The 14,523-nt window shown below is 42.9% G+C and overlaps 1 protein-coding gene across 14 annotated transcripts in view; it reads right to left on the bottom strand.

Annotated features, from left to right (window-relative positions):
• Positions 1-14,523, bottom strand: part of CELF4 (CUGBP Elav-like family member 4) — a 725,820-nt gene that overhangs the window by 71,809 nt on the left and 639,488 nt on the right. For 13 of the 14 annotated variants that reach the window (XR_001463894.4, XM_015277428.4, XM_004937077.5 and 10 more), the window contains exons 7-8: positions 9,817-9,964; positions 4,275-4,424 (exon numbers count right to left, since the gene is read on the bottom strand). Coding sequence is in view for 13 of the 14 variants with exons in the window: in XM_015277428.4 (XP_015132914.1) it covers positions 4,275-4,424; positions 9,817-9,964 (298 nt within the window). In the remaining variant the exon portion in view is untranslated. The remainder of the gene's footprint in view (positions 1-4,274; positions 4,425-9,816; positions 9,965-14,523) is intronic. The other variant, XM_424495.8, reaches the window with a different exon arrangement.

Here is a 14,523-nt window from a genome sequence, read left to right as displayed (position 1 = left end):
CCTCTTGTACACAATTAGCTTGAGTAATGATAAAAATTACAGATGGAGTTTGAATCCTGTCTCTGATGGCAATGAGTGAAATTGGTTACTTCTCGATAGCTCTTTGTTGAGCCAAGGAAAATAAAGTGATGATCTTTCTTTAGTTCCTAAGACACGAGTTTCCACAGGACATGAATTTATCCGTGGGGGACACCTTTGCTGTCAGTTTCAGCAGCGGCATGGAAATGTGGGCATGAAGGCTTGGCTACCGATCTTTGCTGACAGCTAGTACAGACCAGAGAGGACTGGACCCTATGCTGGGTATCAAGTGGAGCTTGCTGTCTCACTAACCCAGACATAGACACTGAGTAAGCAAAGGTAAATGGAGGAACTTCTGCAGTATCTGCAGTGAGGATACATAAAGCTGCTCCTGGCAGCAGCAGGCAGTCAGGAACAGTAGCACTGTGAGCCTCAGAACAGTGAATGAGGCAACACATTTATAGAGAATTATGAAGAACTGAGAGAAATCTTTTGTAGTTCTCAGTTACCTAAGCTCAGACTAAATGCACTGAAGAAACCAGCGTCCTGGAAAGCATTCTCCATCTGAGGCACCCCAGTGCTGTCCTACCACTGGGTCCATCCCTGGCTCTAGTCAAGCTAGACATCCCACTGGGTACTATTAGTTATCCTTATGCATCCTTCCCAGGCAGCACTGGCTCTTTTCTGAGTGCTCTGCTCAGTGCCCTCTTCTAGTTCTCTCCTTTTGTGTCGCTGACCCTGTGACAGCTGCTTCTGTCTTTTCCATTCACTGCCCTTTGATCTCCCACTTTTCTCCCCTCCTCTTCCCAAAGAGGTTTTATTTTTGCAGGGAGCATTTTGTCTAGACCCTCATAATGCAATCCAGTAGTAGCAGGACTTGTTTTTGGAGAACAGGGTGCTGATGGTGTGAAACACAGCAGAAACCAGTGCAGATGATCTCCACTGTTGTTGTAGGTCATGCGCTATTACAAGAGAGGCACTGGGCTCTTGATAGCCAAAGAATGTGGGCAGAAGAGAGCAATCCCTACTACTCTGTAAAATGCTCTTGCACTGCTGCAAAGTGACTCACCATACCATGGCACAACAGATTATGCTCATTGTCCCCACTGTATGTTGTGACACATTGCCATGCTCAATAGCTTTGCAAGCTGAAGACTAAGGGGCAGGCATTAGCACAACAGGGCCAAGTATCCAGAGGGACTCATACTATTAGAGAAGAAATATTTTCTCCCTTTTGATTCTGTCCATGCCCAAAAGTGCAGCGAGAGGCATTATGTACTGGTTGTACTTGGAGAGGGTGAGAACGTGGCTTGCAAAGAGCTGTCTGCAAGGAATTGTTTTCTGGGGGTACTGCACAGATCTGTAACTCAAGCAGAAGTCACAGAAAGAAAGAATTCCTGCAGGGTCTGGGGCTGTGATTAGAGGCCTGGTGAGTAGGGATGTTTGACCTATTCTTGCCCTTTGCCACAGGTCCGTAGGGGCTTCAGTAGTCTGACCCAAATGGTACTTTGTGCGTGTCCCTGCTCCAGACAAAGGCAATATTAAAAAAGAGGATGGGGTAAGACAGGAAAAAAAAAAAAAAAAGAGTGAAACTACAGGGCAAATGCAATTATATAATTTGCACCTGCTTTTATAGTGCAAAGATTGTGGAGTTCTTGAGTCGCTTAGATGTAACATCAAAAATATTATAGCTAGACACAAAGGTGAATGTGTAGACAAACTGCACAATTAATGAGATTTATTTGGGTCTGAATGATGTGGATGTCATCCCTCTACAGATTTTGATTGTCCTGCTTTGCTATTTGCAGGCAACAAAGCACATTCTGCTACAGGATATAATGGTCTGAACCCACATTTCAGGTTTTTTTTGTTGGGTATGAAAAAGTATCTAAGAGCAAAATTCAGGCATTAAACAATATATGGCAAGTCATAACCATAGCTTACTATGGTAACATACATAATACTGCAGCACTCCTGGCCACTTTTAGAATGAGAGATATATCATAAAAGTAAATTGTTTGGAAGATGCTGACTTTGGATGGGCACTGGCATGTTCTTTTCTTCTCTATAGTGTTAGCGCAATTGAATGCTCAGCTTTAATATTTTATTTCTATCCTTTCATTTAGAAATGCAGAACCACGGGGCAGTGCCAATAACAGATACTACAGAGTAACGTACAAAAAATCCCATAATGAACAATGATGGAATAAGCTGCCCAGTGATGAAAATTTCTTTCTAACCCCAAGCAATTAGTGGCTGGATTATATAATAAAGCATGAAGGTTTGTGTCCTTTCTACATTTTTATCCAGTCTAATGTGACTGTGGATGTTCTCATTATCCATATAAATGTCTAATCCTTTTTTTTTTTTTTTTTTTAAATGTTGCTAAGCTCCAGGCCTCAATAAAGCCTGTGGCAAGGTTTTGGAGAGTGCATAAATGCTCATTAGGAGGAGAACAGAATAAGATGGAGCAAACACATGACTTGTCCTACACCCAACCTGCTACAAAGGAACTTGCTGTAAGAGATTCATTGCTAGTGGGCATAGGCAGAGGTAAAACGAGAGGTGAGGTCTTGGCTGACCACTTTATACCTCTGCTATCACTTAGGATGTCATTGAGTTGAGGGAAAGTTGAGCACCAGGAAAGACCAATGTATTGCTCAAGACATGCTGAGATAAATCCAAACGCAGTACAAAATAAAATATTTGCATGTCAGATTTTCTGGCAGAGGGGAGACCCTCTGCCTGCAGTGAAGAGAAGCAAAGATGACCTTCATCTTTCAGTATGTTATACTTTTCATGTTTGTGCATGGACTTACTGTGGATTGCTGGCTGAGCAAGCATCTCCAAAATCAGAGAGAATCAGATTAAGGCCATTGACTTCTACATAATATTGGATGAAATGCCTAACTTAAAGCTTTCTTTAATTATGGGGGTATTTAGAGGTAGTAATAAAAGCTCAAGTCATTATGATTAATCTAGAAATATCATCTTTTCTCTGATATTTGCAGTAATGGATCATGGACAATTAGCCAGGAGGAGCTAGATAAAGCAGTGAAAAAAACTGACACAGGAATGAGTGGATAAAAAGAGCAATGATAGGCTGGCAAACAGGTAAATATGTAAATGGATAGGAGAACCAATGGATATATCACCTTAAAGATAGGGTTCTTTCCTGCTGCTATAGCTGAGCTCACTGAGCACACTAAGGCTTCATCCAATCTTCTCATGCCTCCATTAGCTGCCAAGACTGCTCATCCCTCTACACTGCTACAAATATATGCATGCCTAAATTTTAACACAGTGAGTTCCTTGATTTCTGCTTAAAGTTCAACTCATGGCTAAATGTTTATCAGATGTGTGCAGGGGGGAAATTATAGCTATTTTTTCAATTCTGTTGATATTTCTGGGTTTTCCTTTTCTGTATCCACAGGTTTTCTTTCAGTGACTTTGAGCAGCAACTAGACAAGACTGTTGTACCTCTTTGTTATGAGATTTTTTTTCCTCATAGCTCATAAAGTCCCCAGTGATGCTGAATCTTACAAGTTTTCAGGACTAGTTGAGGTGAAAGGAATTTTTTTGTTAGGGTGCTTGTGGGCTTTTTGGTTGGAGTAACTGGCTGGTTTCCTGACAAATTAGATTAATCTGAGTGTCCCAGGGTAAAATATGCCTTTGCCAGCTGGTAGCTAGGATCAATTAGTAACATTTATTTAAATTTGTATTGTTGTGATTGGTATTATTAGTGTGTATACAGTCATTGGTAAGAAATGTCTTTCCAGCTCCTGCTTGAAGCAGAGGTCTTTATCAAATCCCAAGAAAGCTAGAAAAATATAAGTGCACATTAAGGACTTGTAAACCCTTAAGTTCTTGGTGATTACAGCCTCACAGTGTCCATATATCTGTTAAGTACAGGCACAGAGGTAGATACATATTCTTTAATCTCCCTCATTCGTTTCTGACGTCAAAATCACCCCATCAGGACTGGCATCTTTTGAGCTAGTCGCAGTCTATGAACCCTATGAGCTGCCTCCAATGGCGTGCCACAAAGGGATGAAGCTGAGCCTGTTATGTGAATGTGCTGAACTAGCTTCAGTCACCAGCCCTGGTAAGGTTTCAGGGTTTGAATGCAGCAACAGTTTTGGAAACTAGCACACACTGCCTGGTACAGGGTATAATTCTTCTGAAGTAGCTGATGCTACAGACATTTCCCTAATACGGATGAAGCAGGCTGTGGGCATGGCAGTGGTCTGGCTTACCTGGGTAAGGGTGTATGCCATTAGCAAACACGGCTTCTGCGGCGGGCTGCCCGTTAGCCTGCGGCGGGAGGCCAGTGAAACCATTCACCCCAATTGGAGATGGGATGCTAGGCACAGCTGGTGCAGTTATGCCAGGAGGCGTGCTTCCACCTGCAAGGGGGGAAGAACACAAAATCAAAGGTGATGAGTACTGGAAGCAGCAACTACGTAGGGAAAGCTCCTGACACAACAGCTATGACCACCACACAGAAACCTTATGATAATTCAAGAAAAGAAAAATCTTCCGAGCTTTCTCACAAAGAAAGCAACCACTCACACGATCGCAGGCTAAACTTAACATTGCTCTTTTGTTTGGAAAGCATTTAACATAAGAAAGGTTTGCAGAGCTTTTTTTCAGCAGACACAGATCTGTTTGGTGATCCCGATCTCTAAGACTAGATCCACAGCTAACATCATGTAGTAGAAGACAGCAGAAATACTGCCATTCCTCCTCAGCACTCTCACTGGAGTACTACATGTTTGATGACTTAATAAGCAGACATTTCTTTCCTAGATATCATTTAGCACCAAAAGCAAATTCACAGTCCCACTTTTCTACAGTTTCTCTTTGGAGATGTCAGCTTTGTGGGCGTAGTGATTTTCAAGGCCACTCTTTCTGCACTCTCTCATGAATACACATGTAGCGTGCAAACTAATTTTGAACTTCAGCATCAGGGATACTTAAAATGTTTGGCAAGTTGATTTGTAGCCTACAGACAGACAGCAATAGATTTTTAGTGTTGTTGTTTTGCCCCCGCCTGACTTTATAGTTTAAGCAGGGATCTCTCACAGAAAAGGGGCAAAAATTGGGCTAAGGTTTTCTTCCATGGAACCATGCTTCTCCCTTTCTTCCCAGATTCATCCTGTGGGGGCTGTTTCTCCTATTTCAGAGGAACAATTTAATCTTTATATTTTGGGTGGGATCCTGTCACCCACTGATAAAGAAATCTTACAATTCTGAGGGCAGAATTAAATCCCTCTGCTATCTTACTGTCTTCTCCTATGTATATTTGAAAGAACTGGACAGTTTGTGCTCCTTGAAACATATTCAGGACGTTTTTAGAGAACAAAAATGAGTTTTCAATACGTATGAAATTGTATTTTTCTCTTGTTGTTTGTGGGTGTGAAGTTAAACGCTCTTATCTTCAGTAATATCTTTCTGTGTCAGGATATACTACTGATTGAAAGTACCATTTTTGCAGGAATCCCTTTTTTAAACCAATTGCAGAAATTTTCTTCACCATCGCAGCACTCCATGATGGGTTAGTCCAATAGCACACTTTAATGACTGCTTAAATCTGTGCTGGTGCTTTAAGAGAACCCATACAGATTAATGAGCTGCTTCAGTACATTCTGATTTGAGCAGCCCAAGAAGCATGCAATATTTCGTCTCTCTACTTACAGCCTTAGCAGACAAGCTGCTGCTTCCTCTTTGCTTATTTAAATGGTGTTGGCCTTTAAAAACGTCCTCAGTGGGGGTGCTGGGAGCCAGTGGTGGCAACCTGAGTCCAAAGGCAATGCTCTCAGCATATGCCATCAGCTTGCAAATCACAAAGGCTAGTTAAAATTTCAGTTGCTTTTCTGGATCTCTCTTTTATTTGCATAGGCAATGTAAGTAATGTTTTCTAAAACTGCAGCAAGGGATTTGCGCTTGCTATTTTGTGCATGCGTAAGGAAGTTTAGGAATATTCATTGCAATTCTTTAATTTTCTTCTTATAAAGAACCCCCTGGAGAGGTCAGATCTGTAGCTGGAGTAAGACTGGCATAACGCCACCACAGAAAACAAACGGCAGTGGTGCATGCCAGTTGTGGATTTCATCCCCAGTTTGAGATATCTTGCTGAAGCTACCCCAGGTGCAGATTTACAGCATGGAAGGAGGAAGAAGAAAAGAAGAAAGGAAGCCTAATGGAAATTTCATTTCTAGTCCTCTTTTTGCAGTAAGCAGTGTGTCACAAACATCTCAGAAGACCCACCTTTCCCTCATTATATTAAAACCGGAGAAAAGCAAAATGTGCACCAAAATTCCAGAGACATGAAATTAATTTCCTTGCAGTTGCAGACTGTTGTGTGAGATGAACCTGATAGTGAACCATCAAAATACAGACAGACAGCATAAAGTTACCATGCTGAATTGCCCACTGTGACTGCCTACCGCTCACCATTGACTGCAGGCAAATAAGATGACTACATTGGATGTATAGCTTTTGTACGGTTAAAGTCTGATGAGTTGCATCCTGCCTCTTGTCTCTTAGATCTGCCTGGATCCAAGGCTCATTAAGTTCCCAGGTCCCATGGGAACTCATGAACATGAATGAACTCATGACCACGTTCTGAGGAACCCACTGTCCTGGAGGCTGGATTAGGAATGCAGCAGAAACAGGTTATGGTCTGAGAACATGAGGGGCCTGAAGATAGAAACTTAGAGGCGCTGTGCTCAGCCAGCACCTCCAGTGCCTTTAGGACTTCTGTGTTACCAATGTCTTTTTTCTAGCACAATTTTTCTTTTGCTTAGGAAAGATCAAAACACTTCTTCTTTTTTTTTTTTTTTCCCCCCAATGTTCCAAACACTTTTTCTAATGCCTGTTTTTCAGAGAACTTTGAAATGTTTCATTTTCATTCCAAGTCAGAACAAAGATATACTTCAATGACTGGAAATCCTGCTATGAAGCAGAATGATCATTTTCCATTTGGCTTTCTGAATGCTAACAAAAGCCAGCAGGAGAATTCACTTTAGGCTTCAGATATCTCCTGGCTACTCAGAAATTGCTGCTAGTGTTGTAGACTTGCTTGCTCAGACATATGTGAAACATTTTCTATGCATCTTATCACAAGCTTTGTGAGTGTTGCAGTAACACAAGGAGTCATTTCAAAGTCTAAACATTTCACCCAAGGAATAATTGTCAATGGACATTTCCACAAACCATTACAGAGGTTTTTCGTGAAGGAAGCTACACATTCAAGGTAAATCTGCAATAATGCCAAAGTGCATAGGCTCCAGTATTGAAAATATGTCATAAGAAGAGTGCAAAATCTGCCACCGTGAAAGAGATCAAGGGATCATCTAAACCGACGTCTTATTTTCAATAATGACCAGTCATGGGTTCTCTGAAAAGCATGTAAAAAACATAAGCTCGCTTTCCTCTTCTGTATTCTGACAATAGTTCCCAAAAGGTAGTGGGCGCATCAGAAAAGAGCTTACGTGAAAGAAGAGATGGGATATTTTTCACGTTCTGGATATTGTGGCAGGCACAGAATTTGGCTATCGTGCTAGTATTTACACACCTATGTCACAGAATGGCTTATTTTCAAGACATTTATATGCAAAAGTGACTGCGCTTGTTTGCGGTGGGGACATCACAAACCACTGGCTGGATTCAGCTTTCCAAGCCCTGAGAGCATTTGAATTCCAAGCATTCTTTGTTTGACGTTCTCTCTGCTCCCACCAACACAAAACAAATCTAGCTAATGCAAATATGATAATCTTTCCAGCAGTGGGTTTAAAGGGTGCACATATAATTAAGCCACTTTTCTGTTTGGATTTGCAGTAGCTTCATCGACTCATTGTTTATACATTTATCGCTATGTAAACATATATTTCGAAATGTATGGTGTAAGATTTTCGAGTCAAGCACTTTTCCTTGGTTCTCCATAAGCTGGTGTGGAATTAGATCTCTCTTCCACTCCTTTTCCTCCTGCACCTCATATTCTAATAGCAGCAAAGGAAAAAATAAATGTCTGACCCTGTAGCTGCTGACATTGTTCCACCTATACATTGTGAAGAGATGCTAAGCTGTATGTTAATGGAGAAAGGGTTTTTTTGGCAGGCAGATGTTAGCAGAACTGGGTTCTTTAGGAGCAACCCCTAAGCCTGCACTACTGTGGCACCTTGTCTCCTTGCCATCCAGTGTCTTTCCTGGCTGCAGTGTCAGTTGGCCTTTTGCTGCTGGTGTGGATTTCTCTGTGCTCAACAGTGAAGCTGCTCTCTTACCAATCTGCTCTGCAGAAGAACCAGATCCTTTTCTCCCAGCACCAGCTGCACCGTGGCTGGCTCATGCTAAACCCCTGCCACATCTCACTCACTCAGAACTGTTGTCAAGCTAGTCCTCTCCAGGTTAGCTCAGTGCTTTGGGTTCACATGATGGCATTGCAGAGCCTCATCACTGAACTCAGTCCCATCTCCAGTACCTCTCATAGGAACAACTGGCATAGTCTCTAAGACACTTCTATCCTAAACTGCTCCTTAGAAATTATTCTTCACTGTTACACCCCTAAATCTTCTGCTCCCCTAACAGAGTCAGCAGTATATTGTAAACCCCATCCAAATTCCCACTTCTTTCACAGTTTGGCTCCATTTTTCCCAGCTGTTACCCTGCTGCCCTGCAGTTAGGCAGCAATCACTAAATGATTTACCTGTCCCGCCATTTCCTTGACATGCTCCTGCCTGTAAGATTTCCTTGTTCTTCTGGAAAACCATTCCTATTTACACCTCAGCTTAATTCTCTGCCCCTCAGCACAGGCTTCTCATGTTCTGCTACATCCCAGCCAGCTGTGGGCCTGGGTCCTTCACCAATTACCTGTCTGTACTCCATCTACAAAAAAATCTTCTCACCAAATACTTGCACTCCAGGTAGCATCAAAGGTCTTCCCTGAGTGCCAGCAGTCCTATTTCACTATAGGAAAAGGCTTTTGCATCCCCAAAATACAGCTCATCTCATCAAAGACATTGAATCTCACTATAGATGTTATTCTGTTTGTGTCTGGACCAGCCTGGTTATAATAGCATGAGCACTCCCTCATACATCTATACATACTACCAGTAAGCCAGTGCAGGTCACTGTGGGATATTTTCATAGAATTGCTCAGGTTGGAAAAGACCTTAAAGAACACTGAGACCAACCACAGCCTAACCAAACTACCCTAACTCTAACAACCCCCCACTAAATCATGTCCCTGAGCACCACATCCAAATGGTTTTTAAATACATTCAGTCATGGTGCCTCAATCACCTCCCTGGGGAGCCTATTCCAGTGCTTTTGTGTCATTATTCCATTGTGCTAAAGGAAAGTTATGTAGGGGATGATGCTGAAGATGATGGTTGAGAGCCTTTTCCAGTGCCTTACAACTCCCTCCTTCCAGCAAAATCCACTGCATCCCATCTCTGGTGGGCCTCATTCCCAGCATTCAGCCACTGCTCAGCATGGAGCACTGGTAGCTCAACAGCTCACTGTTGGTGATCTCTGTGACTTTGCCTTTGCACCTTTTTTGTGACAGAGATACCGACTCCCAGCTGGTCCTGCCTGTAGCAGAGGACTACTGTTTCAGCCCCCCATGAATAATCTGGTCTGACCTCTGCTCCTTCCTTGTGGTGGCCTCTGCGAGCAAGACCAGCATTTCAGCAAACACTTACAGAGGGACAACCTGATAATAACATGTCCTTTGAGGTCTCCTGCCCCTTCTAGATTTCATGCCCTTTGCCCCTTCCACTCATCCTGACCCCTTACCTGAGGTTGGAGTCATGGGGGCAGCTGCCAGGCCATTCATGTTCAGAGCCGCCATCTGCTGCATCTGGGCTGCAGCAAAGGCTGCCATGGGGTTCAGGTATCCGCCCTGCGCCACCGAAGCCATGATCGCGGCTTGCTGCTGCATCAGCTGGAACAAAAGAGAGCAGGGAAAAAATATCACGCAGTCACCAGCAGAGCAGCCTGGGTCACCAGCACCAGGATGGAGACCGCAAGCCAGACCGTGAGGCATCTCTCCACTTTGAGATGCTAGTTTGGTATGTCTGTGGTAGCCCCCACCCTTTGCACCTCTTTCTCACTACAAGAGAGAGAACCAAATTGCATCAAATGTGTCTCAGAGCATCGATGTGTCTTTACGGTTCCCACATCCCCAGCGTGTTCCCCAGTGTGGAGGTCTCCTGTGAACTGTACTCAACACTCTGAGTTCTGATCTTTCCTTACTGAAAAAGGCAGAGAGAATATTTTAAATGTTCCCAAGCAGAGGGATTTCATGGCCTGTGTTGCTTGTATCAAAGCTCTGGGAAGGCACTGATGGCTGCTGATGGGAAACCAGTGTATGTAGAGCGGTTAGAAGTGAGGATCCCCAGTATCTCCAAAGCAGCAAGCTTAACTAGTTCTTTGGGGATAATTTGATCTATTTTCATCTGTTGGTGAGAAAAATTGTTTTTTTTTTCATGCTGCTGTGAGGTCTCCAGTGGGCAGTAAGCTAAACCATGACCAAAAACCAGAGTCCATGTTAACCCAATTACAGCACCTATTTCCAACACAACCAAGCAGAGATACTCCCTAAAGAGCTATGCAAGAGAAGGGAGTTCCCCTGCTTTAGCAAGATTAATAAAGTGCAGTGGGAAAAATCCTTTCATGGTGGTTTTGATCTGGGACGATTTCCTTAGTTTTAAGTTCTTTTTTTTTCTTCCCAGAAAGTAATTAAAAAGTTGCCTCTTCTAAGGCCCCTAAAAAGGGTAGAAATGAGAAATCCAGGCTATATTTTCAGGCATTTTGCAGTAAGAGTTTTGGAGCAGAAGGGTGGTGAATGGCTAAGTATGCTAGAAATGCTTCCTGCATTAAAACCAGATTTTGCCATCATTATTTTACACTCTGAGCCTAGCTTTTAGATGGTGCAGTTCATGCATACAGGATGACTGCAGTGGGTTAGCTCCTGAGATGAAGGAGAAGAAAATTAGATGAAGCTTCCTCTTGTCTCCTTCCCTGGAGCCGTAGAAAGAGCCAGGCAAGGCACATTTGAGGTTCTGCGAGACAGCATCCAATCCCCAGTAAAGACTGATGGTGGATGCTTAGAGAAAGTGTGAGGAAAGAGGATGAGCACAATCTGAAATCTTCTTTCCCCAGCCACTGTTAACATGTGATTTGATGATAATAATGGAGAAGGAAACTATTTTTTTTCAGAATGATAGTAGAAGTGACTCACGTCTTTGCTGTCTACAGAATGAGTTTTACTCTCTCTGTGATTTCACTCTCTATCAAGAAATCACTCTCTGATGTTGTTATTTAAGCACACGGGATACACTGTTCAGCATTAAACAGACCTTAAAAGTCATGAAGTCTGATAAAGCCCCGACAAAGTCACAACAAAATCTGTTCCTTACTGTTTAACATTGAAATATTGGCTGAATTAGCTGCTCATACACATACACGCTGGAACAAATCTCTTAAATCATCACTGTCATTCAAATGCCAAAAAATTCCTTGTCACCACCTGTGAAGAGTCAAAATTAAAGGATGCTCTGCCACTGACCTGCTGTATAACTGTGGACAAATTGTGTGTAGTTGCCTTGATTTCTCCAGCTATTATATACTGGGGCACAGGATATCTATCTCCTCACGTAGGGGTGCCTTCAGATCTACAGATGAAAATTGCTGTACTAGAGCTGAGTACTGTTATTTTTCATAGCCTCATGCAGATTGGTGCCAAGGTGGTGGCTTCCCCTTTGATTGTTAATTACCCTTTTTTATTGTACCCTGCATAAGACACTTTCACATTTTAATTAGTGATATCCTGTTCTTTGTAATTACTGATGGAGTGATTAGACAATCTTTTCTATTATAGCACAAAGCTGATTCCTCTTTAAGGAGTACATTTGTTTCTAGGCATCGTTGGAGTTTATTCTCCAGATGGGGTACTGAGCAGGTGATTTTATTAAGTATGTCAATAAAGTGAACGAAGAAAGAGGAACCCATCCATCTTTAACATTGGACTGATTCCAGCACTGGGTGTACTGACCCATATTTCATTTTCTGTGTTGGGTATTTCACCTGGGGACAGCTGAGGATATCACTAGCTGGTTGCAGAAATGATGGCCAAGATCTGTGCCTATAGCATCTATTTAGCACTGCTGACAAAAGCAGCATATCTCTGAGACGGATGCAGTTGCAAGGGCTTGATTCAGCCCCAGTCTGGCCTCTGCTAACTTTTTTCTGTGTTCCTCTAAACCTCACAAACAAAGCATGCAGTTACCTACAACTGATCATGTGTGTGCCATGGTCAGTCTGGCTGACAGATAACAGCCTGGTATTTATACCAGAGACATTCCTTAGGGCTTCTAGGCAGACAAGGGGACTATGATTTTGGCATTTCCCTCTGTCAGATTCAGTAAACTAAATACAGATGGAATTTCCTCTGAACTGGTCACCTATTACAGCTGATGTGATAACAGGCAGAAGAGTTTAGGCCAAGATTCATCTCTCCCTTCTGTCCCCAATTGCCTCTGGGCAGATGAATTGCAGCTTTGTTTCTCCCTACTAACTGCATGCAGAGCCCTAGGTGATCTGTTCTGCTGCACATAGTGAAACAGTCAGGTGAAATCATTCCCACCCCTTACTTGGCTCTCAGCAGATATTTTTGGATGACAGTTTCCAACCATTTAAAATAAAAGTATTAATCTTTTTTGTGTGTGTGTGTGTTTCACCTGTGCTGCAAGAGACACAGGGTTGCATCTACATGACATTGTGTTGCCAGTGGTAGTACAAATGATTGTGCTGCTTCAAAGACAATCTCCATTTTTGCACTCAGCAGAGCTAAGCAATCACTTGTGACATTATTTATGGCTGATGCAACTTCTATTCCTGCTTATGGATGTCACTAAGATGTTCATCATTAACTCTACAATGGCAGGTGCTCCTCCTGGTTTGCAAATGGTGTTTGACTTCTTGCCTATTCAGAGGGCTTAAAGTTTGCACAGGAAGATGCATGTTGGGAGACTATACCTTGATACACACATGTTGCTTACTGCAGTATAATGCACTTCTGTTATAGATCTTCAGAAAGAAGGTATTTTCTCTCTTGGCGTGGGAAGAGCAAGATGTTCCTAATGTTCTTATTACTGTATCTTATTACTGTGCAAGGACTACAGCTTAAAGCCTGGTGTGTTTCAGAAAAGCATTCAGATAAAACTGGTCATACTCCCATAGAGACTCAGGAGCTTGAGGACCAAAGAGGTTAATTTTAGCTTAGAGTAAAAAAGCTAATGCAGAAAAAATAAGGTATTAATTAAGGCTCTTAACTGTGTTTTGGAAACTAGGCTCAGTTGCTTCTGGGATAGCAAGCATCCCGCAGGGAGAAGCCACCCACTTATTTAATGCTCGGTGCTTTGGGGACACCTCAGTTGTCCTGGAGACCTGGAAAACCCCCTAACATAGCAAACAGTTGAGCTGAGGACCTGTACCTCGTGACCCAGAGGACACACAGATCACTACAGCTTTCATAGCCACTTCATAGGTTACATCGGGACGTCCTCCAGGGCTGGAAGGAGCATAGCATCCCAAACCTGAACACAGACACGAACCCCAGCTAACTGGCTGGAGAGAGGACACCAACACTAACATAGCCCTTTGTGACACTCCTGTCACCTTTCTGCTTTCATGTTTCCCATTTGTGCCTTGAAGACATCGTCCTTCCCTGTTAGGTCTAAGGCAGTCAAGGATAAAAGCACCAAAGGGGAAGGACAGGAATACCTTCCCAGACCATCTTCTGGTGGTTATAGCGTGGCCAAGTGCAGCAGCACTGTGGAGGTTGGAGGATGGAAACTCTCTCACCTTGAAAGAAGCTGATTACAAAGATCTCAAGTCCTGTGAGGGTCACTGGTCTTTCTTATAAAACCACCAAGGCAATCCCAAGTGAGCTCAAACAAAAGTCACCCCTCTCCTTCCCCAGTTCCCTCCAAAGACAAATGTCCCATCCACTCTCTTTTCACTTTGAAAGTGGCCCAGTGTATGATCCCAGTTAATAAAGCTGTAGAAAGTGAGGCAGTGACCCCACCAGAGGCAAATCAATAGAAGCAGGGCCCCTGGGTATTGTGTACTTTAAAATATGCCATTTGAAATGCAGATTTTCCCAGCCTGAGCTGGGGCCACAGAGCACTAATCAGAAAGGCAGCAGCCTTATTATCTTAGGCTGTTCCAAGGGGATGGAAGGGAGCTATTCCTTTCCTCAACTGAAAGGATGTATTTCCTTTTCTTCTCTTACTTCCTTGGCATGATCTTTGCCTCAGCATTTAGAGCTTTTTCCCATCTGATTTATGGATTCTTTCCATAAAATTCCTCCAACCATGCTATTATTTATTGCTCAAATATTTATCTTCTGAGGAGACCAGGAGATGTTACCAAACTGGTTGATGCGTAGAAACAGCAGCCTGCAGTGTCTATCCCAGGACTTGAGAATCAATGAGGCAG

This window comes from Gallus gallus, chromosome Z (genome assembly GCF_016699485.2).
Source record: "Gallus gallus isolate bGalGal1 chromosome Z, bGalGal1.mat.broiler.GRCg7b, whole genome shotgun sequence".
Taxonomy (NCBI): Eukaryota; Metazoa; Chordata; class Aves; order Galliformes; family Phasianidae; genus Gallus; species Gallus gallus.
Note: the sequence above shows the minus strand (reverse complement) of the source record. Positions and strands in the feature narration are given on the sequence as shown.